Source organism: Microtus oregoni, unplaced genomic scaffold, assembly GCF_018167655.1.
Source record: "Microtus oregoni isolate MIOR12 unplaced genomic scaffold, Mior012 000001F_ref0000356, whole genome shotgun sequence".
Lineage (NCBI taxonomy): Eukaryota > Metazoa > Chordata > Mammalia > Rodentia > Cricetidae > Microtus > Microtus oregoni.
Genome location: NW_024543060.1, coordinates 14,166,537 through 14,191,622, shown reverse-complemented (window position 1 = coordinate 14,191,622; position 25,086 = coordinate 14,166,537). Strand labels below are relative to the sequence as shown.

Below are 25,086 nucleotides of genomic sequence, written 5' to 3'. Positions count from 1 at the left end.
GATTTCTTACCCCTTAGATTTCTAATCCCCTTTTATCTTATTGTGGTGTCTTTAATTGGACCCTAGAAGCTGGACTTTTAGGGACTCCATTACTAGGTGACCATCTATGAAAGAGGCTGATGGTGTGCCCTGGGACAGCCTTGATGAGCATGTGCATGTGGTATATGCATGTCTAAGTGGATACAGCTGATAGGTTGGCTGGGATTTTGCAAGTCACCTAATCTAACCATTGCATCATGTACGCTTCAGAGTCCTAATTTCCAGGCAGACAACAGTACACTCTATGCCAAGACTTTCCAGGTAGGTCCATTTCATAACTTTCCTTGTAATCACGTCTGTCTGTTCAATGTTTCCCAGTCAGTAAACATTGCTTGTAACTAGTATAAATCACATTCAAAATAGTTTCCTCGCTCTTACTAAAGACTGGGGAATGTGTATGGCTTCATAGAGAGCACCTAAACATGTCAGTCACGGATCCTAAACATGTAAGTCATGGATCCTGCTTGCTTCTCATTCATCAGACCTGAATTCCCGCATAAATGTTTGAAGAGTCTTCCTTCAGAATTGAGTTCTGAGTTCCCATAGGACTACACCTTTATTGAAGTCTACACTTCATTTTAGCCTTGCGTACACACGCACGGGTGTGTGTTATCTCTTTGCTGAACTAACATCTTTCTCTAGATATAAAAATGAGAAGTTGGAATTGGTTGTCTCGGGGTTCTATGTAACATAGTTTGAGAAAATGTAAAAGTATCTCTGATGTTCTTCCCCAGCATGTAGTGAATTGGATAGGTCAGAAATTGATAGGTACCTGTTCAGTGAAAATTAAGTCTATGCTCAAGAAGTGGGGATACTATTATTCACTTTGGTCTTATTTGCTAGACTGAGACAATGTCAACATCTATAAACTACAAACCAAACCCAGCTTGGACACTGAACAAGGCAAGGTACCTACTGAAGAGACTGAGCTGGGTCTCTAGGTAAAGATAATGACTCCATCTCCAGGGCAGGGTGTTAAGTGGAAAAGAGTAAGATAAGGAACACGGCATCTTAGGATGTAGGCGTGACAATGTGCATGGATGTTCCTGGGGTGAGAACAAGTGGTGACAGTAGGTAGTAACTGGGCAGGAAGCTGAGGGATTGAGACAGAGGCCATAGATGGTGGGTGCAGTAGCACTTTAAGGATCGCAAGCACTACGGGTAGAACTTGAAAATTCCTATATCATAAATATCCCCTGTGCTGACTTTAAGCCCCCACTGTTTTAATAACAGTTGGACAAAATCCAGTCGCCTCCAGTGAACCAATACACGATCGCTTCAAAGAACGACTCTAGCATGGGGTCAGGAAGGAGTGGCTGCTGTCTACTACAGATATTCATTTGGGTGCAGTTTAGGCAGGGAAGAGAGTGGCTTCTGTCTACTGCACGTTTTGGGGTACACTTTTGCCTTACTTGGTTTCCCCAAGTGAAATCTGACCATAAGAAGCTAAATTTAGAATCTTGTATCCCTTAGGCTACGGAATACTTGTCTGTCATTCCTGGTGGTTCTCCTTTCTTGGTAGAGCTTGTATGTTATCCTGTTCTTGTTCTGTGTGCTTGTGTGTAAGGCCTATAGCTATAGTCTAGTCCCAACCAATAGTACCAGTAGCTTCTTTGTGTGTAATAAACACAGATACTGTGCCCACACAGGAGCCGAAAATACATCCAGTCTAGGAAAGAGCCATTTTTACATTAGCCACCTGCAAGGCTGGGCACACATTTAGATGCAAACAATAGGTTTCCTAGCCGCTGTATAGCAGTGTGACATTTTTGTGGGTCATGGTAGAGCCATGCCACATTGGTGGCAAATTTCTGTTGTCTCAGCAGTATAGCCTAGAAGGAGCTAGCTTCTGCAGACTCTCTTTACATTCCCCGAGGACACACGCTCTGCCACAGTGCCAGAGGGAGAGGAGGCCCCAGATGTGACTGACACAAAGCACATTTTCTCATTTCCCCCTAGATGTCAGTTCCCCAATCTCTAAGCCTGATCTTCGTGACTGGATCCAAAGCGTTTCGAATAATTCTTGTTTCAACTTCCTTCATGTAAATAATGGCAATGCATCCCTCTATCTTCAGCTGAGACACTTTTCCTCATTACACAATTTAAAACACATCCAGAGTTGTGTGTATATGTGTGTGTAGGTGTGTGTATGCATGTGTGTGTGTGCGTGTGTGTAGGTATGTGTGTAGGTATGTGCGTGTGCATGTGCGCGTGCATGTGTGTGTGCATGTGCATGTGTGTGTGCATGCGTGTGTATGTGTGTGCATGTGTGTATGTGTGTGTGCATGTGTGTATGCATGTGTGTGCATGCGTGTGCATGCATGATTGTATGTGTGTGTGCATGTGTGTATGTGTGTGTGCATGTGTGTATGTGTGTGCATGCGTGTGCGTGCATGTGTGTGTGCATGTGTGTATGTGTGTGTGCGCGTGTGTGCATGTGTGTGTGCATGTGTGTATGTGTGTGTGCATGTGTATGTGTGTGCATGTGCGTGTAGGTATGTGTGCATGTGTGTGTGCATGTGTGTATGTGTCTGTTTTTGTCAGTTACTTGAGTGCAATGACTATCTCTTGTATGGATACCTTCCTTAGCCCTTAAACATTTCCCACAGACATTAACAGCGCTCTGGACTTGTGGGGACAAGCAACCTTGAACAGATCCAGACAAAGCCAGAATTGGGAACATTTTATTTGGAAAGACTGCTAACATGATTTGTCTTCATTTTCCATTAAGGCAATAACACCCTTGCTTCATGGAGGCGGACGGGGAGACAGCATCTGAGGCATCGCGGAGTTCAGGCTAAGGTCACAGCCACATACTTTGCACTCAGACGCAGCAGGGATACTGGCAGGGAGCTGGAAAGAGTCATCTCTTGGCTTCCTGAGCCTACTGCCAAAGAAAGAAGTCAAGACCCTGCATTTTCACTGCTTCGGAAGATGCTGAAGTTCCATTACATCCTGCTATCCCCAAGGAAGATACCTTGGGAATAAGTCTTTCACTGACGCAGAGGGAGTTTAGCACTGGTTCACAACGTTCTGTGGCATTTTTAGCTTTTGCTAAGTTTTCGTGGAAATCGCTTATCTAGGGGAGCTATTCAAATTCATACTGTCCTTTTTGGTTTGCTTTGGAAACCCAGGCAGTTCCTAGTAAGCGAGTCTACTCTTGACATCCAGCTACATATGTGTATGTGCCTGCGCAAGCATTTGGGTGAGGCGGGGACATATATTATTGGCACATATTAACCCCCTCAGGAACTTGAGGGCGGGGGGGGGGGAGCTTTTGCAGTACCAACAAAGTGAGAATTGGTAATACAGCCTGGCGGCAATCAAATATTCTGATGTCTCAGAGCAAATGAAACAGAGCAGGATTGTTTCTGAATGTCATCAGACATGATGCCAACACTGCAGTGACCAGATAGCTAACGAGGAGGGATAACTGTGTGGAGATGCAGCAGCCAGCAGAGTAGATGCTCCGTGATTCCCCCCGCAGCTGCCCTTAGTGGTTTCATTCCTTATTACATTTTCCTTGAGCCCCGCTCCCCAATTTTACAGGCTTCCAGAGACTTTTGGGATGCCAAGAGCTTGACTGGCTGGTCAGAGGCACCAGTGGCTCAGAGAGACAAAGATGGCAAGAAAGGAGACCACAGAGCAGATGAGGTTCTGAGGGGCTGGAGCAAACTCAGAAGGTGAGAGAAGGGAATGCAAGGAGAAGCTGCGACCATCCAGGGTTGGCCTCCAGCAACAGGCTTTATTTAAGGCAAGGTAGATGATCTCCTCCAGGTCCTCACACCACACAAGGAAAAAAGCAGCTAGATAAAACTGGTTTGAAAAATCAAGTGACAGAAACACTGTAGTTTTACCCTTGATTACCAGTGAAATCAGGGAAGGCATCTGGAAATAACTTCTCTTTCGCTTTTTTTTTTTTTTCTGGTAGAATTTCAAAGAATAAAAAAAAAATCTATAGGAGAGTGAATCTTCTGAAAAACAAAAACAAACCAAAAGAGAGAAGCATGTATTGCTAAGGACAGTAGAAGCTACTTGGCCAAACAAATACGCACTTTCTGGAATCTCATATAATGTCTCTAAGGTTCAGGACTTTGGAATGGCTTGAACAGTCCTCTGTATCCTGGGAGCACCCTGCGCTGACCTTCAGGGATGACTGGGTCACCTTCTGGCTTGCTCCCCTGAGCCTTACACCCTCTTCATCCCTTTCCCCATGAGGCAGGCAAACACCGTCATGACCATTTTGGGGTTCACTTCAACCAGGTCTTCTGGAAGGGCATACACTCTTGCTCCAATTTTTCGGGCCATGGAGATGGCATACCTGAAAGGGAGAACAAACGCAGATCCTGAGCAGCTGTGGGTGAGGAGGACCCTTGAGGGACAAAGGTGCAGGGTCTTCAGTCAGGGCAGTGGTGGGTCACCCCATCTGCCCACAAGTGCAGACAAACCTTGGCTCAAGAGGTTCCCCCAGAAGCCTCAGTCCTGCTCTCTAGACACACGATGACTATGAAACATACACTGCACCCTTTAAGGCCTTCTCAACTTTTACCTTTTCTATGTATATATGCATTTGTGTTCATGTGTGTGAAGGTCAGAGGTCAATATCGAGTGTCTTTCTCAATCATGCTTGGCTTTATTTTTCGAAGAAGGATCTTTCACTGAGCCCCAGCGAGCTCACTAATTTGGCTGGGCTGGCTGCTCCGCAATCTCCAGGGAGTCACCCGCCTCCACCCCCAGCACCGGCACCATAGCTGTGCAGGACCAGAAATGGATTTCAGCATGCCTGCAGGGCATGCCCACACAGATTCTGTGTTTGGATGACAGACACTTTCCCAAATGAGCCCTCTCTCCAGCTTCCCCCTGCCACTTTTAAGACCCACATGCAGAATATTCTCTTGAGGTACAAAGTGTGGCAGAAAAAGTCCAAGAATGAAGTAAGAATTGCATGGAATGAACACTCTATGGATGGCATTTCAACTACAGCACCATAAGGGGAAAACTGCATGTATAATATATCTTGTCACACATAATACCCAAGTGTATCATTTCCTGTTCTGTGTACAGATGTTTTTATTTATAGTGTGCTGCTATTAGACCAGTCAGTGTTTTGTGCTCTGTTTTCCAATGAAATCATCTCAGCTACGCCAGTACTTCAGTGCGCTGATATATTACATCATCTCTGCTAGCTGTGGCCTATTCTCACGCGCCCACACTGTTGCCTGGCAGCTCTCTTGTCCCCTCAAGTTAGTGCACCCTCTTGCTGGAGCTACTCCTCAGGTTCTCCCCCACCCACTCAGGGCCCCACCACTTCCTCCTGCTCTCCGAAAGAACTTCCTCTTACTTAGTGACTAAATGAATTTGAGAGCAGCACTGTTCTTCCTCCTCGTCCTCCTCTAAGTAACTTCCTCCATGTTAATTATTTAAGAGGCAAAATGAATGTTTTCAACATAAAATACATAGGGAAAGCTGCATGTAAATCTGGGTGTTAAAGAAACAAAGAAACCCAACTCAAACCAAAGCCACTGAAACAATCTTGTCTCAAAAACAACCATTCTTTGCATTTTGTGGACTTTTCCCTTTCATTTCATGGTGTGTGTGTATGTCATATGTGTGTATGCTTGCATATGTATATGAGTGATATGTGTATGAGTGTGTGTGTGTCTATGGGAACAAGAGAAAAACTTTACCTGTTGTTCCTCAGGTTCTGTTCACATTATCTTATATTATTTTATTACTTATTTTAGTTTTTTGAAAAGTGTCTCTCACTGCCCTGGAACTCACCATGTTGACTAGAGGAGCGACTAGCCAAAGAGCTCCACCGATCCGTCTGTCTTTGCCTACCTGGCAGGGCGATTACAGCCCAGGCTACCATGCCCAGATCTGCCAGTAAGGCAGGCAGACACTCTACTCCCCAACTTCGTAAACTCATTTCTATAAAGAGAGGCTAGTTTGTTTTTATTTTGTTTCTCCATGCTAGAGCAACCCAAGGCTTCTTGTATATTCGGGAAGGTTCTACTGCCGTCTCTGTCGCCAGAGCCTGGTCTCTGAAGTCGACTGGGGTGCTCACCTGGGCAGCTTAAAACTGTGTGACCTTAGCAAGTCCCTTGAACTGAACCACAGTGCCCAGGACTGGTTTGTTTCAAGTCTTTGTGGGGTTTTTGTTTGTTTGTTTTGTTTTCTTTCTGTTGTCATGGTGTTTTTCTATCTAGAATTTTTACCTCTTCCCTCTGCTTCCTGCTGCTGGCTTACCTGTCCTTGCAGATGAGCTCAGTCTAGGAGTCATTTACTTTAAAGAGCTGCAGCCCCTTCCTGCCCCCTCCCTGACCTTGTACTTCCATTTGTATACCCATCACACTCTATGGAACCGCAGTTTAACTAACTTCTCTCCAGCAGACTGTACGGAGCATCATCATATGGGAAATGCAGGGCCCATTTCCAAAGCTGACCACAGGGAGAAAAGGGCACTGCTGGGGTTTAAAGCAGGGTACTACGAATTCTAGATCTGTGAGGGACTCAGTTGTGTCCCTTATCCCAGAGAGATATGGTGAATACCTAGAATAATCTCCGGCTGAGACCTTATTTGGAAATACAGCTGCTCTAGGTATCACAAGACAAGGTCATGCTGCAATGAGTCTAATATGGCCTGTGTCCTCATAAGGGAGAAGACACATGAAGTCACACATATAGAGTGAGTGGACATAGAGATGACTATTATGCTTTACGAGCCAATGAATTCAAAGGATTGCTGGCTATTATAGCAGCCAGGAGAGAGCATGGGAGTCTGTCTCAGAGCTCTCGGGATCGGCCAGCTTTGATGTCAGCTTGATTTCTGGTTTCCACGATTATGAAAGGATACATTTCTGTTGCCTGAAACCAGCTAGTTAGTGTGGTGCTTTACCATGGCACTGCTGGGGAGTTAATATGAATTCATCAAAGTACGGTACCTCTGAACAGCAGCAGTTAGTACACCTTTTCTAAGAGGCCACACAGAGCCACATCCTGACTTTTTAGATCAAATGAAGCCCAGACAGCAACTGCTTTAGCTTTTGCAGAATCTGCTGTAACTTCTGAACTGTGCTGTTGGAGCAGAGAAGCTCCTATGTAAATGAATGAACTGTGATCCAATAAATCTTTATTTAAAGATGCATACCACAGGCCAGATTTGGAGACTGTAGTCCCCTGGTGCCCATCACAGAGGGTTCATTTGGTAGGACAGGCAAAGCACAGTGGCTCTGTTGGTGACATTCTCGACACATCTGTGGATATTCGTGAGCGAAGTGCTCATATCTGGACTTTCCACACCAAACTTTAGTTTTGAAATCTATAGGTTAGGATTAAGAGACCAGTTTTATAAAATGGTAGTCTTGCTTATTATTTATGAGAATAGTCTAGATTTTGTTTTGCTCCATTCTAACACAAGCAATCTTAAACTGCTACTGTACCATGCCTAAACTGATGATGAGGCCTCAATAAATCACGAGAAGAAAAATCAGGAATAGTAGGGATAAAGTATGTGCAGAAAGCGTCAACGTCAGATTCCACAACCACCCTGCTGGCAGCTGTGGCCCTCTCTCCCATCCCCAAGTTTATTTACATACTTTGCATTGTTGAGCTTTTCTTCATCGTCCAGGTTTTCTGTCTTTAGAAGGTCATAGTTTATGGAGCCTGGTTGAATGGCATCAATGAGATCCAGAACAGGAAGGCTGCTACTGATTTTGGGGTCCTGAGTAGAGAGAAAGGAAGGGTTATCAACACATCCTAGAGGTACTTCTGTCGGCCTCAAGGGAAGTGGGTAGGTCTTTTTTTTTTTCTTACATATAGAATAGACATAGAAAGAAGAAAACAAAGGTGTCTTAAAAGCCCTTCTTTGTGTAACAGGAGCTCTGCATGTGTGCCTTCTTTAGCCATGTCCTGGGCAAGAGGAGCATGCCCACATCACCGTCTAAGCATGCAGAGTCCAAGCAGCGCATGCTCAGAAGGCATGAGTCAGAATAAATTCCAAGGCTTGTAAGAGATACCAGTCCTCTTGCCCAATTTTCCTCTGCAGGTAAAACAATCCTTTGTCATAACAGAATGTAGTCTATTTTAATATTTCCTCTTGGTTGATAAAAAGAATTGATGCGGCCAAAAACAAGGATGGATTTGCACTCTCGTTTCCTCCATTAGCATCCATGGCTACCTCCACAGGATACTTTGGTGAAAAAGCATCACTGAAGTGAAATGGAGAGATCCAATCCCCACCTCCCTCCCTGCATCCTGCCCTGGGTGTGGCGTTGAAGCAGGTGAGGGATGGTGGGCATCTAGGAAGTGACAAGGGAATGGGCTCGTTTCCAAAGTGGTTAATCAGGAGTGGGCTGCATCCATAGCTTTCGAGTCTCACTGGAAAGGGACTTGGCTACTCTGACCTTTCCTTTTGCATCACCACAGGGCCCTTTCTAATCAGCTGTAACAATTTAGCGAGGAGGCAGAGAAAATTAGACCAGAACGACTCGTGGAATAAGAATCAAGCACTCCTAAGAGTGAGTATCAGCCTGGCTTACCAAACCTCAGCCCCACAAGGACACCCAGGACACCAGTATGGAATTAGTGCCTGGGGCAGCAACTGCTTTCCAAGGAGAAGCACCTGCAACTGGTCAGCTCACAGCTATGCTAAGTGACCCATGGCCACACTCCCCCAGGGGAAGGTATTTTCCTCTCACTTAGAGAACAGTGCCTGCAAACCAAACGTTTCCTAAGCTTTAGTTTCCTTACCTACAGGATGAAGTCAGAGACAAGAGCCCCTGGGACTCAGAAGGCAGCAGTAGCCGCGATGCCTACGACGCTTCCCCACGGCCCTTCCAAACCTCTCTCAGGAATGAATGATCTGCTCACTTCAGTCACTAGCCAGAGCAGAAGGCTTGGAGGGGGCCGGAACTCACCCAGGATGGGCTCACAACAGATAGGGTTCTTGCCACTGCCCTACCCGGCTCTGTCCCGGCAAGAAGAGACTATGATTTCTCTTCTCCTTCCTGCGGGGTGTGAGGGGTCCCTCCCCACAAATCCTGACCTTTAAATTAGAACACTGAAGTTACGATGCACAGACATTATTGCAATATGGATCAAAAGTCCTGGACCTTGAAAAAGACTCTATCTATCAGACAGTCAAGTTAATAAATTGCATAATATATAATGATATTATTAATAAAAATAGGATTGAGATGGAATACACCCCCCCCCAAATAGCTCATGAGAGATTTTTTTTGGCATTTCACACTTCACCATTATAATGTAAAAAACTCTGATTTGGGGAAGTGTGAACATTTTAAGAAACATATTACTGTGTTTTATATCACTTCAAAAAACAGGGCCTAAAATGAGGTGCTTAAAAAAATAGGTTTTTAAAATTAACCATTAAATAAAAAGGGATGAGAAATTTGTCACTGAAATGGCCATGAGCATTAGGACAAAAATGGATCATTTAAGAAAAACTGAAGGGATCATCAAACCTCTAGCGCCGAAGGCCACGTAATGTACACCGAAAACAAAGGGGGAGATCAGGAGACAAAAACCTCACCTTGAAGCTAGTGATGGACGAGCTTTTCTGTGCCTCCTTCAGCGTTTCATTCACCCAGTTGACAATAATGTCATCGTTGACCTTCTGGCCATCCCCGATGTCTTCCAGCATATTCAGTGTGTACCTGAATGAAATCGAGAATGATTTTTATGGAAACGCAGCTAAGATAGTCTTTTCTTTCTAGGCACACCATGGAAGGGAGTCTGAACGCTATTACGTGGGAGAGGAAAGAGAGTATTGAATAACACTGGCCCCTTCTGCTCATCCTGTGTTCATGGCCACTCTGTTCACAGCAGCTGGGAAATGTAAACAGCCTAGAAGCCCATCAGCTGATACATTTATAACACAATGAAATGTCGCTTGGATCCAACGACCTCTTCTGCCCCCACGGATACCTACACTCAGGTCTATACACTCCACACAAGCGCGCACGCGCACACACACACACACACACACACACACACACACACACACACTTTTCTTTAATAAAACCAATTAAAGGTCCGTGCCCACCTAGATTTTCCCCTTAGGAGGTCATTACCCTTTAATAGCACACAAGTGACTGTGTTTTTCGCTGGACCATTGCTGACAAGATCTCAATACTTGCAAAGCACACTGGACTGAAAAGCCTTTTGCCCAAATGAAGCAGCAACATGAGCTCCAGGTCCAGCCAGTGCCTCACTCAACAAGAGGATAGATTGTGTGTGGCGGGGGGCGGATCTGAGAGGCCAGGGAAGATGGAATATCCCTGGCTTGCTCTCTCTCCTGCCTTCCCATGCTCAACGCTCATCTATTCAGCATGTGATAAGAGGGACAAGCGTGGTGTTTTGTTGGGTGAGGACCTGGTCCAACATCACCCTCCACAGCCTGTTTGACTATATTCTGTCTCGCCTGCCTTTGCGTCTGTTCTCCTGCCTTGCTCTGCCATTGCCACCTGCTGGCAGTTTCCTTGTTTTTAGCTTCTGTCTCCTGGTGTATGCCTTATTTGCCAGCTGTCTCCAATCTTAGAATGATCTCCACGCTCCTGAAGGGGGAAAGGGAGGCCGAAGCGTACAACCCTCATTTGTTCTTGGAGGGGAAAAAAAAGTGACATGTCATTTATTGTCCTGATAAATGGCCAAATTAGCGAATCTGTGCAATCCAAGTGAAATAAATTCTCCTTAGAACTGGATGCAAATTGAATAGATCTGTTAACTCTGTGGCAGGCTGAGGAAGGGAAACAAAGCAAAAACAAATCCCTCCTGGTACTGTTTACACAATCACCAGCCATTTTTCCTCCTTCAGCAGTAATGTGTTTCTCTGTCCACTTCTGTGTATGCAGGAGTCTTGGGTAATAAACATTTGTGAGAACTGTCACTGGTCATCTGGGTGAAGTCAGCTGCAGCAGCGGAAAGGCCTGACCTCATCTACAAACCAGCCCCGTAGAAAGGCCACATATGATTGAAACTTCTAAAGCAGGTAAGCATGGGGAATAATTTAGCAACCTGGAGCACCGCTTGGTTTGGGCTATGAACACGGCCCCCTCCTAAGAATGCACTTGGCAGTCTGAGACCCTTACCAGTGCATACCACACACACACACACACACACACACACACACACACACACACACTCACACACACACACATACACACATACACACATGCACACACATACACACACATATACACACACATACACACACACATACACACACATACACACACACATACACACATACACACACACATACACATACACGCACACACACCTCACCCCCCACACACATACACACACACACACACATACACACACACGCACGCACACACACCTCACCCACCCACACACACACATACACACACACACACACGCACACACCTCACCCACACAAGGCAGCTAGCAATCTGTTAGTGATCTAGGACCCCACCTGTACCGGGCTGAGTGCTCATCCATCCCTGAACAATGGATAAGTTTCCCCTTCCTTTGACAGTGAAAAACAGATAAACCCTTTCACTCAAAGGCCATTATGTCTGGGTAAGACAACGTGGTTTAGATTGGGTCTGGGCATAGCTGCAATAAGACACACTGTGTCCTCAAGTCAACATCTAGGGAGGCTCTTCTAGTTGTCTTTTAGGCCTATGCATAACTGGGTACGCATAGGATTAAAATAAGATGCAGATGGGAAGGGGCATAGCACGTGCAGTAAAAAACAAACAAGCACAAACCTTACATAACTTAAATCTGCCAATCAAAATAGAGACCTACTCAAATTAGGCCCCTAGTAACTAAACTCTTACTCCTGTGTCCCCCAAGGAAGACCCAAATAATAATCAGGCCCTTTGAGTGCTCTCAGTCATGTGACCTCTGTAACTCTCAGCATAGAATTCTCATAATTCTTTCTGGTCTATACTATTGTTCATTTTTAAAATAAGTTTTCTTGCTACTATGGCAATCTGTGTGGGCCTTTCTGTCAATTCCGTACGTAAGAAGTCAAGAGCTTGGAAGCATCCAGCCCAGTCCTGACCATAAATAACACTGCCAGGACAAATAGCACAATACAGGGTGGGTTTTTAGATAGTATAAAATTCACAATAGAATAGGGGTCGATTAAGTTTTCTTATCATTAAATTAAAACATATAAATATTATCCTATATTGCAGCCCATGAGAAAATGTAGTTATAACACTAAAAGGGACTTTTGCTTTCAAACCATCAGCACCTCCCCCAAATATATGAAAGACAACGAATGTCATTTAGAAATAGTTCTTGAAACTATATATTAGTGAGACTGGCCCTCGGGAACTTTCAGTCAAGTGTGTCCCACCTATGGCCTTTGGGCCCCATGTGACTGAGGACAGCCAACACAAAATCCACAAACCCACTTCAAACATGCACTCAGGGTTTCTCCAACGGGTTGGAGTGAACACAGAACAAATAATTAAGGAAATTAAAAACTAAAAGTTTGATGCAAAGTTAGACCAGGACCGTCCAAGAATTCAAGGACCTTAAAATATAAGAAACAACTTTGCACAACATACATAATCAAATTATTTCAAACTGGTCAGAAAGAGAAATCTTACAAGAGCCCCATGGAAAAATCTATCATATCACATACAGAGGAGCAAAGATGAGGCTCACAAAAGGTTTTCCGCTTTCAGTGAACGTTAATTTCTAAGTAGTAGAAGAAAAATACACTAATATACAATTCTACATTCAGAGAAAATATATTTCAAGAATAAAAAAAGCAACTAAGGCTGTTTTGGTATATAGAAACTTAATTCATGATCAATAGACCTGTATTATTAGAAAGATTACAGATATAAGAGAAAGCTCTAAGGTGGAGATTGAAGCCTATAGGAAAGGAATTCACTGTTACTGACACAAAATCAGTTGAAGGTAAAAGAACGGGAGAAGATGTGCCAGCCACATCTGTTATTAATATAGTGGTGACTATATTAATAACAGGCAGAAAAAGCTCAATATGACCAAGCACACAGAAGGTCACTCTGTAATAAGATAAAAGTATGATTTATTCAGGTGAAACAATAACCTAAAATACGAATGAACCTAACAATAGGTTTTCATAAGAACGCAAACAAAAAGCAAAATCGGGAAGAAAAAAATGTAGCAGAAAAACAAAAGGCACTTCCTTAGTTACTAAACTTGGGTTATAGCTTTACCGAATTCAATCGCTTCCCTGAAATTTCTATGTTTCCAGATGAAAGCCCATTCACGAAGATCTCACTCATCCCTGTGGATGGTATTACCTTCTCATGAGCTGCCACACCAACGCCAACGTGAGAGTGTGGTTCCCTTCGTTGAGATCTTGTCCTGCGATGCCAACGAGGGAGAACTTAGCCTGATTCTTCCCCAGTTCCACGGCGTAATTACAGTTCTCAAGCTGGTAGTGAGGCAGAGAGAAAACAACTTAACAACTACGGCATCATCTTGGTGATCATAAGCCTCAGGAAAATGGTAAAAAATAAAGATACAAAGTCAATAACATCAAACCTGTGTAATCACAAATATCAACTGGATTCTGCACTACCACTATCTACATTAACTAAAGAGATTTCCGTCCATAAATATAACTCCTCAGTGCCACCAAAAGTACCCAAGTGAGAAACGAGAAGAAATTTACTGTCTTGAGCATTTTCATGAGCATTCACAGCACACAGAGAGCTGTCCTCAGTTATCTGTCTGGGATATTTCTAAAACAGCTGGACTTTTGGAGATAAATGGGGAGGAAAAATGTATACTCTCCGTCTTACGGACACATGGTGGATAGACGTGGAAGACAGATAGATATTCCAGCGGCTACTCGTGGATCGTGAAGGACCACAGACGGCAAGTCGGATGGCTCAGAGGGTAAATGAATTTGCTGGGTTCGATCCTCGGAACCCACATGGTAGGAGGAGAGAACCGATTATCCTAAAAGTTGTCCTCTCGCATCCATGTGCGCGCACGCGTGCTGTAGCACATGTGTGTATGTGTGTGCACCCCACATACAGGCACATGCGCGCGCGCGCACACACACACACACAATAAATAAATACAGAAAGAGTCACAGAGAGGAGGGGTGGTGGGAAGTGACTGTGTCAATCCTATCCTTACAAAACAATGTTCCCACCATGTTGACAGCAGATAAACTGTACCAGCCAAGCTGTGAGCACAAAGCTCCAATTCTTTAGAAAAGTAGAATGAAGATCTTGCAAGGTGGTGGAGAGACCCCGTGGCTTTGCTTTCTCTGACTACCTTAACTGGAGAATGTTCATGATAATACGCAGCGATGTCCAACATGAATCATAAAGAGCAATCAGCTGCAATGGCAGGTTTATTGTGATGGAAGCATTCATAGGACCTCTGGTGGCTGTGCTATTATTTAGTCCCCGCTAAACACTCGAAGAAGCTTGGCCACCTGGTAGAGTGTTCACAAAGGGCTTTTGCAGGCTAACACCTCCCCCCTCCTCCCCCCCCCCCCGCCTGTCTCCTGGCCCAGCGGAAAACTCATTGTTTACCTTTTTCATATTGCCCCCCAGCTTGGGGTACGGAGGCTTGTTTACTCTGTTCCAGTCAACAGGGACTTTGATCTTTTCATAGAGCTGGAAGATGACCAGGGCATCCGATAAGTCACTGAACACAAACAAACACAAAGAATTGTCAGAGACCCAGCATTTTGCTGGGGATTACAATATTTGAGTCACTTAGTTCCGGCAACATTCCCAGGGACCCTGGAAGCGTGGTAGGAGTAGCTCCACCTCTAAAGATGCAGAAACTGCGATTCAGAGACCTAGGTTTACTCTCCCCACGCCCCTTCCATGGACACAAACTGCCTGAGGCCGGAAAAGAAACATGACTTTAGACATGCACAGGGGATACTTAACTGTGAACTTAACACTCTGCTTAGCCTGCTCCTGAGAAGATGATGGGCTTATGACACACATCAAGATAGTTGTTTTGCTGAGGTATAATTTTTGTATTAAATTCAATGAAAACTGATCCGTGGGTGTGAGTTTCTCAGTGGAGGAGGTCACAGCGCCACTCTTGTATCCCATCAAGGTACACATCTGGGAAAAAGCCACACACCACAGTAGTACGGTGTGTGGGATTCTGTACTCCTTCAGGGTCTCTGTGTTACAGGTCAAGGATGAGTCCCCCAGCTCCTCCTACCTGTACAAATGATTGACTCGAGGGTTGACTCCCAATGAGTTCATCCAGTTCCTGAACGTCCGCTCTTCCCTCGTCTCACCTAGGTGAGTGAAGGCTGGTTAATATATATATGCCCTAGGACATAAGCTCTTGCTTATGATCTAAGTTTATCTACAGCGGATAGAATATAGATAGAAGGTACAGAAGAAAACAGACACTACTAGAGGAGGGCTGATACTCTAATTTTCCCCCATTTAATTTCTCCAAGCATTTCTATAGCATCTAACAAGATTGAGCATCACCGAGCAGGGTCCATAGAGTCAGCTGGATGTACAGAGGGAGGAGGAAGATATGTTTGCTATTCTAGGTGAGACAGGGGAAAGGACCACATAGTTCAGATTTGGAAGCATGGAGCTGAAACTTAACTGCCTGGGAATGAGGGGGAGAGGAGAGCGTTTGAAAGACAGGAAGAGGTAAGAGTAAGAAGGGTGTAACCCTGAGCACAGAGGGAGCAATAGGCAAGCTCTCTGCTCAGAACACTGGGAAGTGAAGTGTCAGGGATCTATGCACTGTAGCTACAGAGCTAAGACGGTCTAGAGGCTGCAGCCGGGACTGGGAATCTGTGCAGGCAGAGTAGCAGGCTTACGCTGATATATTATACAGTGCCAGTCATTGTGGGTTCTTCTGTTGGATGGCTGTAATAAATTCTCGGGCAAGGGAGATATAATGAAAGCTATACCAGATGTGTCTGCCAGTGGTGCGCAGGATGACTGAAGGGTGATACGCATTTACATTAGACATGCAGAAGGGATCGCGTTTGGGGTTGGTGTGTGGGGCACATTTAACTGTTTGATGAGTGGAGGAACCGGCCCCTAAGATCGACTAAGATAACTGGTGTGTGAGACAATGAGTCCAGATGAACAGAAAGAGAAAATGTTTCCTAGAAGGCATTTCAAATAAAGAAGTATTGGTAGCTATTTACGTACTAGATTAAGAGGGAAGGGCAGAAAGGTATCTTAGCAAAACTCAAGACCATTAGTTTTGGTGACCAAAATAGAAACAAACAAAAACGGGATTGCTGAACCGAAATGAGAATCTCTAGCGGGGAGTAGATCAGACAGGACGTGGGGAAGGCAATGGAGATGAGAAGCGGTCAGTTCTGCCCTGGATGTGCTTTATTGGGGAACCCCAACCTGTGGAGCCGAAGTGGCAGCCATAAATGCACAGCTAGTCAGTCTGATGCACGGAGTTAAGATCAGGACAAATGCACCAAGCCACGGCTTCTCCAAAGTGGCAGGGTTGGATAGGGACGCTACCGTATCAGTAACGAGACGGAAGCACACTGGAAAGGCCTTAGACAAAAACAGCCTGGATTTCCTTGAGTTAATGACATTCATTCCATACTAATTTTTACAATTCAGAGATTAGCTTATGTTTTTTAAAAGATCAGTAAATATCTCTGGAATCATTGGCTGGTAGACGCTGGGCTAACTGAAACGGCCTGCCATTTTATATCAGGGCTTTCATCTGTAAAATGTGACGGTCAGGATTCTGCTTCAAAAGACTCTTCTGTGTCCTAAGGACCTCATAACAAACAAAGTAGAAGTGAAAACGTAAGGAGCCACATCCTAGTGCAAGTTACATATCACTTCAGATGGCAAGTGGTGGCCATTTCTTGCCTCAGGAATTAACCCAGTCCATGAAGTACATACATTATGGTTCTGGAGCTTACAATTTATCTCATTCAATAACTATATATATTGTCTTCCCTAAAACAGTTAATTCTGATAACGAATGATGCCTGTGTATAATGGCAGTGATAGAATTGTATTTGATTATTGCTGCTTGGCTATAATTGACCTGATTAATTCATCCTCTTTGCTGTACATTGGAGAATTGATGGCCTGCTTGTGTATGTGCTGGGTTCGCCTTTGCTTCAGGGCTGGTTTTGAGTTGCCGTTTAACCAGAACTGTGAGCCTTTTTTTTTTCTTGAACACCTTAAGCAGCTAACATTATAGTTACCTTCCAGAGCCCCCCAGTCGATGTCCTGGTTCTCTGGTTTGTGCAAGGCAGGGTATTTGTTAAAGAGGTTGGCAATGAAAGCCAGGTTCAACTTGGGGTTCCCTCGGACAACATCGGTGGCTGTGACAAACTGCCGGCAGCCCAGCCTTTCCGCCTGCTGCAGCATGCACTCTGCCCTCTGGATGTCATCCTTCTCCTGCAATGAAAAGGATGTCAAGAGGCTGGGTCAAGGATCCATACACATCCGGGCGTGCATAACATGAAGAAGTAGTAGGGTCTCATTAATGCGCCAAGTGCTAACACGGGCAGGTCCCTATTACATATACCACACGCACGCAAGTCACGAAGTCACAGGGTCCATAACTGAGACCAAGGGCCCCTCATCGTTTAACAAGTTCAGATGAACAGCTGGTTGAATTTTAAAGGGAACTGCAGGAAAATCTGACATCCTTTACACGGCCCTAAACTATTCTCAGTTGCTAGGCTTCCTTTTGTTGTAGCTTTTTGCACAGACTTTATGAAAATTTGCGCTGTTGAAAGTTTATTAGGTAATAATTTATGTTCCTGTTTCTACTTCAGAGAAGACATTTGCAGCCATAAATTAAGAACGTCTGATGCATACAATTACTTTTCCCACACTAGGTTGGTTAAAACCCAAAGTAAGGGTCAGCCTCCACACCACCATTGGTAAATAACTTGGCTTTGGCGAGTTCCCAGCTTAGGACTGCAGCCCATGAACAGGTGAGGGAGGACAATTCCCATCATTTGTAATCAGACTCTTAAAACGATGTCTTAAGACATCGTCAACCATCTAGACGATGAGCCACTCTTTGTGAAGTCCATGGCACCGCCTCCTTTCACAGAGCAAAGCCTCACATCAGAATTATTCCCTAGGCTGCTGCTTTAGTAGGTGACAAGTTCAACTCATGACCATCAGTCCTTGTTTGCGGTCACTTCATCTCTCCTTCAGAGATCCAATACTAACTCATTGGCTTTAGTCCCAGTGATGTTAGAGGAGGCATGTTAACAAACAAGGCAATGCACGAGAATCAGAGTTCTAGCTAAAACCAAAGGGCGTGAGCTACGAGTCAGTGGTGGAGAGCTTGCTCATGCGCGTAAAGCCCAGAGCTCTCTCCCAAGCACTGCGAAACACAAACGAAAACAACACAACGAAAACCACTGACAGCAACAAAATCCCTTGAAGAACTGTCTTTTGATTGGATTATCACCCAATGCGTCTGTCCCGATCAGCTTTCTTTCTGTTAGCTTGACTCAAGCTAATGTCACCTGAGAAGAGGAATCTCAACTGAGAAAACGCTGCCATCGGATTACCCTGTAGGCAAGTCTGCAGAGCATTTTCTAGCTTTGATTGACGTGGCACTTCCCCTAGTTGGGTAGCCCAGTCATGACAGAGAGTGCCACCCCTGGGCAGGAGGTTCTGATAGCTTGTCTAAGAAGACAGGCGGAGCAAGGCAGTAAGCAGCGTTCCTCCATGCCTTCTGCTTCAGCTCCTACCCTGACTTTCCTCAGTGATGACTGTGATCGGGAAGTGTGAGCCAAATAAACCCTCCCCCCCCCCAGTTTCTTCTTGTCAGAATGTTCTATCATACCAACAGGAACCTAAGACAGCATATATTGCCATAGCCCATAAATTAATGGTTATTATTCATCGATTGAGAATAAAAATACAAAATAAAAAGAACACCTTACTATTTAGACCCAGGTTGGTGTTGTTGTGCCTTTGGAATGATGGGCATATAAAACGTTCTGTGTGGCACATGTCACTGCATTAGTAACTATTCTTACCCTGGCGATTCATGCCCCGGTTCAGTTTTCCATAATATTATCAAAAATTACTAACAGTGTTCAATAGTTTAACAGGCACTTAAGCAGAGCAGGGGCCAAGGTGACCCACAGGAGCAGTCAACACCGAGAGTATGGTATCCTTTGAAGACAGTGGCACAGCCTTACCCTCAGCCCAGACATGTCAATCACGACAGCGGGGATTCCTTCTTCGTCTCCTTTGGGAGCCACCTGCTCAAGCAGGTGGTAATACGCCTTTGAGTCCTGAGAAAAGGTTAAGAAATTACAATGTAAAAAAATGAAGTTAACTGCACACTTAACACAACAACCATCTCCTAAAAACAAACATTGTATTTCTTATTCCTGTCATTCAGGAATGTAGCAATTAACTGACCTAGAAATATTAACTCTCTAGAATGTCCACGCTGTTTAGTTGCATATTATATTTCTTTCTCTTTAAAGGAGTCTAGCAATAAAGAAAATACAGGGCCAACATAAAAGGCAACACAAAGGTTCTGTTGTCCTCAGGGGGGAGAAACAGTTTATTTACATGAATTAAATTATATACAGGAAAATACGTATATACCTTTATACTGTTGTAGAAGTCAGTCAGCTAAGGGTTAATTAAAAAAAGCGACAGAGAAAAGGAAGCAGAAGTTTAAAGCAGAGTTTAAAATACATTCAAAGGGACAATCAGCAAACAAGAAAATTCAAAGACAGATGATTAACACATTAGCAAGCTGTCTTGTGTTGTTGCTTTTTCAAATTACGATTTATTTACATGTGCATGTGGAGGGACACATGTGTGCTGAGGTCAGAGGACAGCTTCCGGTCTGTTCTCTCCTCCCACCGTGTGGGTCCTGAGGACTCTACTCCAGTTCTCAGCCTTAACAGAATACGTTTATCTGTTGAGCCATTTTGATCGCTTTTTTTATGTTATTTTATGAGACAGAGTTTCATCATGCATTTTGAGCTGGCTGGCCTTGAACTTGTGGTTCTCCTCCTGCAGCTTCCTAAGTGTTGGGGTCACAGGCAATAAATAGTTTCTGAGTAGAAGGAAAGATATCTCCAGGGTAAGAGCATCTCATGTCTTTCTATAAGCTATAAACTACAGGTAATCTGGGTTATAAGGAATTGGGCTGGGCGTGAATTCTTAATATGATTATTGACAAATAAAATTATCAGGGTCATGATCTTAAAAATACAGATTTATGCTCAGTCAATGGAAGCATATAGAATTTCACTCCATCTGTTCAGATAATTTGAAAGCCTTTTGATTTAGCTTAAACACTGAAAACTCAGGAGTTGCACCACTGCTTTTAACTGGGGTACACACCTCAGACACATGTATTATAGCAGCTCCCCTACACGCATACATTTACAAGCCCTGTGTAAATGCCCTATTGACTTTCCCAAAGTCCAAAATGGTTAGTTAAGAACATAGCCTTTCGGTGAGTGTAAATCAGGCCCATTTATGACTGAGATCATAACTTAGGGTACATAGTTCTCCAACATAACAGGGCAGAACTATTGAGCACGGATAGGAAGTGTTGTCTGGCTCCTGTGAGCCCCACTTTGGCTAGTGCTGCCTGAAGATGGTTCACCAGTGTGCCTAGCTGAGTGCCTGGGGGTGGGGGAGGGGCTGCTCCGCTATACGCTTTACTCTGATTGGCCCTGTTTCTGACAAATGCCAAGTTCTGAACACGCCAGGTCAGCCCACGTGGTGCAGTAGTCAGAAGCTGCTGGTACTCAATTATTAGCCTGGCGGGTTCTTGGCGGGTCATGTGACCTTTCCTCTGGCTCTTCACGTTTGAGAGAGTAGACACAGGAATCTTGCCTAACGTTGGTAGCCCATGTCTCGCTGTTGCTCTGGGGACTCTAATCCTCCTTAGCTGTTCCTTAGGTGCTTGTCACCCTAGTCCATCTGTCTCCAGTTACAACTATTTCCTCTCACCTTAATATTACAATTTTTCATAAAGTTGAAGACCACATGTCGGCCTTTCTGGCCGTTCTTTTATGGATCTCTTATTTCTTTGTTTCCATATTTGTGAAATTCTTACCTTAGGGCTTGTGGTAAGGATTCAGTGAGTCAACCACAAAAGCACCTAGCAACGCCTGGCATGCAGCAAACACTGTACTTGCTTACGATTACTTAGTACTATTATTAGTGATCAGAAAAACATCTTCACTTAACTCTGTGAAAGGAACCCCTTTAGGATGGCACCACGTATAAAGCGAGAGACATCAAACTCTTACATACACTTTCTTTTCTATGATTTATTTATTTGCATGTGTTCAGACATGTGCATGCATATGTATCTGCACAAGGGAATGCTCATGTGTGTGCAGGTGTGCAGTCCTCCTGCCTGTTCAAACACCGAGGTCAAAAGTAGGCATTGGCTTTCTTGTAGCTGGAGTTACAAAGGCTTACGGGATATCAGGCTTGTCACGTGAGTGCTCGATCTACACTCTGGTCCTCACGATGAGAGCCATCTCTCCAGTCCCCACACATACCCTCTTCACTTTAAAGTGGTATTGCCCGTGCAGCACCCTGCACTCCTGATGATCTCCTTCCTGACACTGAAATTCACAGTGAGACTCATCTCCCTTTGAAGCTGCACAAGGGCTCAGGGCAGATATGTGTGTGTGACCCGGAACTAGAGCTGCAGATTGGCTCTGGGGGATGGTGAGTGGCTGCAAACAGAACCACACTAACCCAGGCTGCTAAGACACAAGGCCCAGCATCTGTCCTTTCTCTGCGAACTCCACACCTCCCCTCCATTGCAGTAGGCACGTTCAGCAGAGTGCCCCTACCTTGATGTCAGTGCTGAAGTTGGCGATTTTGGTGCAACCTGCGTTTTCCAGGTGGTAGTTAGCCCACCGCAGCAGCAGGTCTTCGGGAGACAGCTTCATCAAGTCCTCTAGGCTCTCTCCTTCTCTCAGAAGGGCGATCAGAGCTGGAGACACACACATAATAATAAAATAAACACAAGGATGTTTGGGGGCATTTGTTGTGCCTGACGTGGAGCCCTCTTGGAAGAGCAAAGGGCAGCATCGTCCTTTGGGTGCAATGTCTTACAGCCCTGCCCATGAAGGAAACAACTCACTTATACTTCCTAAAAGGGGTGCATTAATGCAAGCTAACTTGTTATCCCCATTTTTTAGTTAGGAAAGATAAGGACCAAGGAATCTCAAGCCTTTGCCTATGAGCACGAGTTATAGCACAAAGGTAAGCTAGGTGACGTGCCGGAAGTGCTCTGTTGGGTCTGCTGGACCACACTTCATATCACAATGACACTTCTGCTTTTAAGAGGTCGATTTTGCAATCATGACAATGTTCTCTTTTCTATTCCCATCGGCGTTTTATAGTCCAAATGCTTACCTGTATAATTATAGCAATGCAACAACGCAACCAACTTTCCTCTGCGTTTCCCCAAAAGAATAAATATTTTCTGCCTGGTTGTGTTTAAATTTAGTTGATTCGATTCTGCAAATCAATATTCTTTCTCTTGAGTTCTACGATTCCTATTTGCTATATATATATATTTTTTTGCTTTTTAAATATAATGCTTAGTATTTGGGTTTTAAAGTGATATCTTAACATTTTTACTGCTTGTTATAATTTGATTTAAAATATATGCATAGTTGGGGCTGAAGAGATGGCTCAGCAGTTAAGAACCTGGCTGCTCTTCCACAGGATCCAGGTTCAATTCCCAGCATCCACATGATGACTCACAACCATCTATAACTTCAGTCCCAGGGGACCCAACATCCTCTTCTGTTCTCCAGAGGCACCAGGCATGCATGTAGTATACATACATACAAAATACTGACATGCTTAAAGATAATTAATTAATTAATTTGAAAAATTGAATATATATAACTGAAGATTATAATTTAGCTATAGATTTCAGAATGGTGGGAACAGTACCCGAAATTTTTGAAACATGAGTTTTGTGTAGCACTTATCAAGGTCCACGCCTGAGAACTCAACTGGGCTATCATTGCTTATGTACCTTGTTCAAAATTTCCCCCTTTCCTTTCTTTTTCCCCAGCGCTGGGGGTTGAACCTACAGCCCTGAGCAAATAACCAGGGTCTCATTTAGTCACCCTTAAATTCACTCTAAAAATCTAGGCAGGCGCTAAGCTTGTCATCTTCCTGCCTCTGCCTCCCAAGTAGCTGGGACTGTAGTCAGTGCCATTAGGCCTGGCTTTAGTTCGGAATTTCAAAGCTCTAATGTGGTTTTCTGAAGATGTATTGTGTATATTTAAGGTACATAATATGGTGTTTTCATGTACTGATCACACTAGACGCAGCGATGTGATTACTCTAATCAGGCAAACGAGTCCCCCATCAATTTATATTGCTACTTGGTTCTCTCTGGGCGGCAGTAACAGTATCCAAAGCCTCTTTGGGCAAGTTAGCAACATGTGCTACAGTATGACAGACTTTGCCCTCCTGTTTACCTGAGGGCTCTAGGCTCATCCACCCTGTATAAACACAACCTACAGCTTCCTTGGTAGTCAATAAGAAATAGACCAATCTCACCCAATCTGGTGCATTTGCTAAAGTATTTGAATGTGATTAGTCTTTACAAAATATGTATCAAAACTCAGTCTGTTTACTGTGAAGCCCCGGTAGACCATTCGAGCGGTAAAGCAGCCTCTGGGGTGAGGGTTCCAACCAGGCCAAGCTCTATATTCTAAACAAAGCGCTATTGCCAGTCTGTGGTCTCTAAAAGCCTTTGCACTGACATTATAAAAGCCTGGTTTGCATGGATAGAAGAGTCTGTTACTTTAATTCCGTGGACTCAGTATTACTGAGTGGTTTTCTCAGCTGGAGAATGCCTGATGTCTTCCCCCAATCACCAACACAGGCAATGTTAGAAAGCCATGCCAGAAAATCTTAGCACATGAGACTTTGTCTTACCTTCATTTCTGCTGAGTTCGATGTCAGCAAACAACCCAATCTTAATGACTTGCCACAAAAGTCCCAGGACCAAATAAGGCTTCCCCTCCTTCAGGTCCTCGGCTCCTATATTAACCACATGGCACCCAATGGCTGAAGCAGAGTTCAGAGCCAAGTTCAAGTTTTCCTGAGGAAGAAAAAAATATGTAAGCTTGGTTCCTTCACTTTGACAATGCCCAGAGATTATTGATTATCAACAGCTAGTGCTGTCCTTCCGCAATGTTCTCAGACCCAGAGGCAAGGTCTTCACTAGTCTTAACACAGAGAAAAAGCAGTGGAATAATAATGAGGAAGGACCTAATAGCCCACACACTGAGCTTATACAGGGGCCTACTCAATCAAACCAGTACCCAGTGTGGAGGACCCATTCTGGCAGGAGATTAAGGAGACCTGTGCTGGTCTGTTTTGCACTTTGATGAAGCCTATACATTCAGAGCCTCCATTAACTGGAGAAAGTCATTGTCCTATCATTGCCTATGGCTAAGAAGATAATTGTTGATGTAAATTAGGGTCATAAAAAAGAACAACAGAATGGTCTTTTGACTTGCAAATTTACTGTCATGGAAAGAAAATTATATAAATCAAATTCCTGGAAAAGACTGATGGGTTTGTTCGGTTGTTTGTTTTCTTCAAAAAACAAGCTACTGAGTATCCATGACAACTAGCAAACTTGCATATGCACCTATGTATGCAAGTTCCAGCCTGCTATACCAACCATGCATGCATCTACGGTAACTCATACACAGCTGGGATAGTCGGAGTGTTCCATCTCTCATGTTCTGTTTCTGGACAGTGTCAGAGAGCAGAAAGGCTTTTGCGGTGTGTATGGCAAATTGAGAAACTCCCCCAGAAGTCCTTCCCAACCATTCTGAACAGTGAATAAAGACAGTTCCTACTATAGCCAAGATTATGAATAAATCTAACATTACGTGCATTCTCATATGCTCAACTCTTGTTACTAACTTGGTTAGACATCTTAAAAGTACACAGGACTGCTTACGTCCAGACAGGAGATAACCTGTTTATTCATGATTTAAGGTATCAGACATCGTTCCTGAGCTAGAGAATTACA

General features: G+C 44.2%; 1 protein-coding gene across 1 annotated transcript in view; it reads right to left on the bottom strand.

Annotated features, from left to right (window-relative positions):
* Window positions 1-2,707: 2,707 nt before the first annotated feature.
* Window positions 2,708-25,086, bottom strand: part of Lcp1 (lymphocyte cytosolic protein 1) — a 95,214-nt gene continuing 72,835 nt past the window's right edge. The window contains exons 9-18 of the mRNA XM_041674121.1: window positions 23,976-24,141; window positions 21,860-22,002; window positions 19,214-19,309; window positions 17,243-17,438; window positions 15,241-15,319; window positions 14,589-14,703; window positions 13,338-13,471; window positions 9,593-9,716; window positions 7,638-7,762; window positions 2,708-4,360 (exon numbers count right to left, since the gene is read on the bottom strand). Coding sequence (XP_041530055.1) covers window positions 4,228-4,360; window positions 7,638-7,762; window positions 9,593-9,716; window positions 13,338-13,471; window positions 14,589-14,703; window positions 15,241-15,319; window positions 17,243-17,438; window positions 19,214-19,309; window positions 21,860-22,002; window positions 23,976-24,141 — 1,311 coding nt within the window. The 3' untranslated portion in view covers window positions 2,708-4,227. The remainder of the gene's footprint in view (window positions 4,361-7,637; window positions 7,763-9,592; window positions 9,717-13,337; window positions 13,472-14,588; window positions 14,704-15,240; window positions 15,320-17,242; window positions 17,439-19,213; window positions 19,310-21,859; window positions 22,003-23,975; window positions 24,142-25,086) is intronic.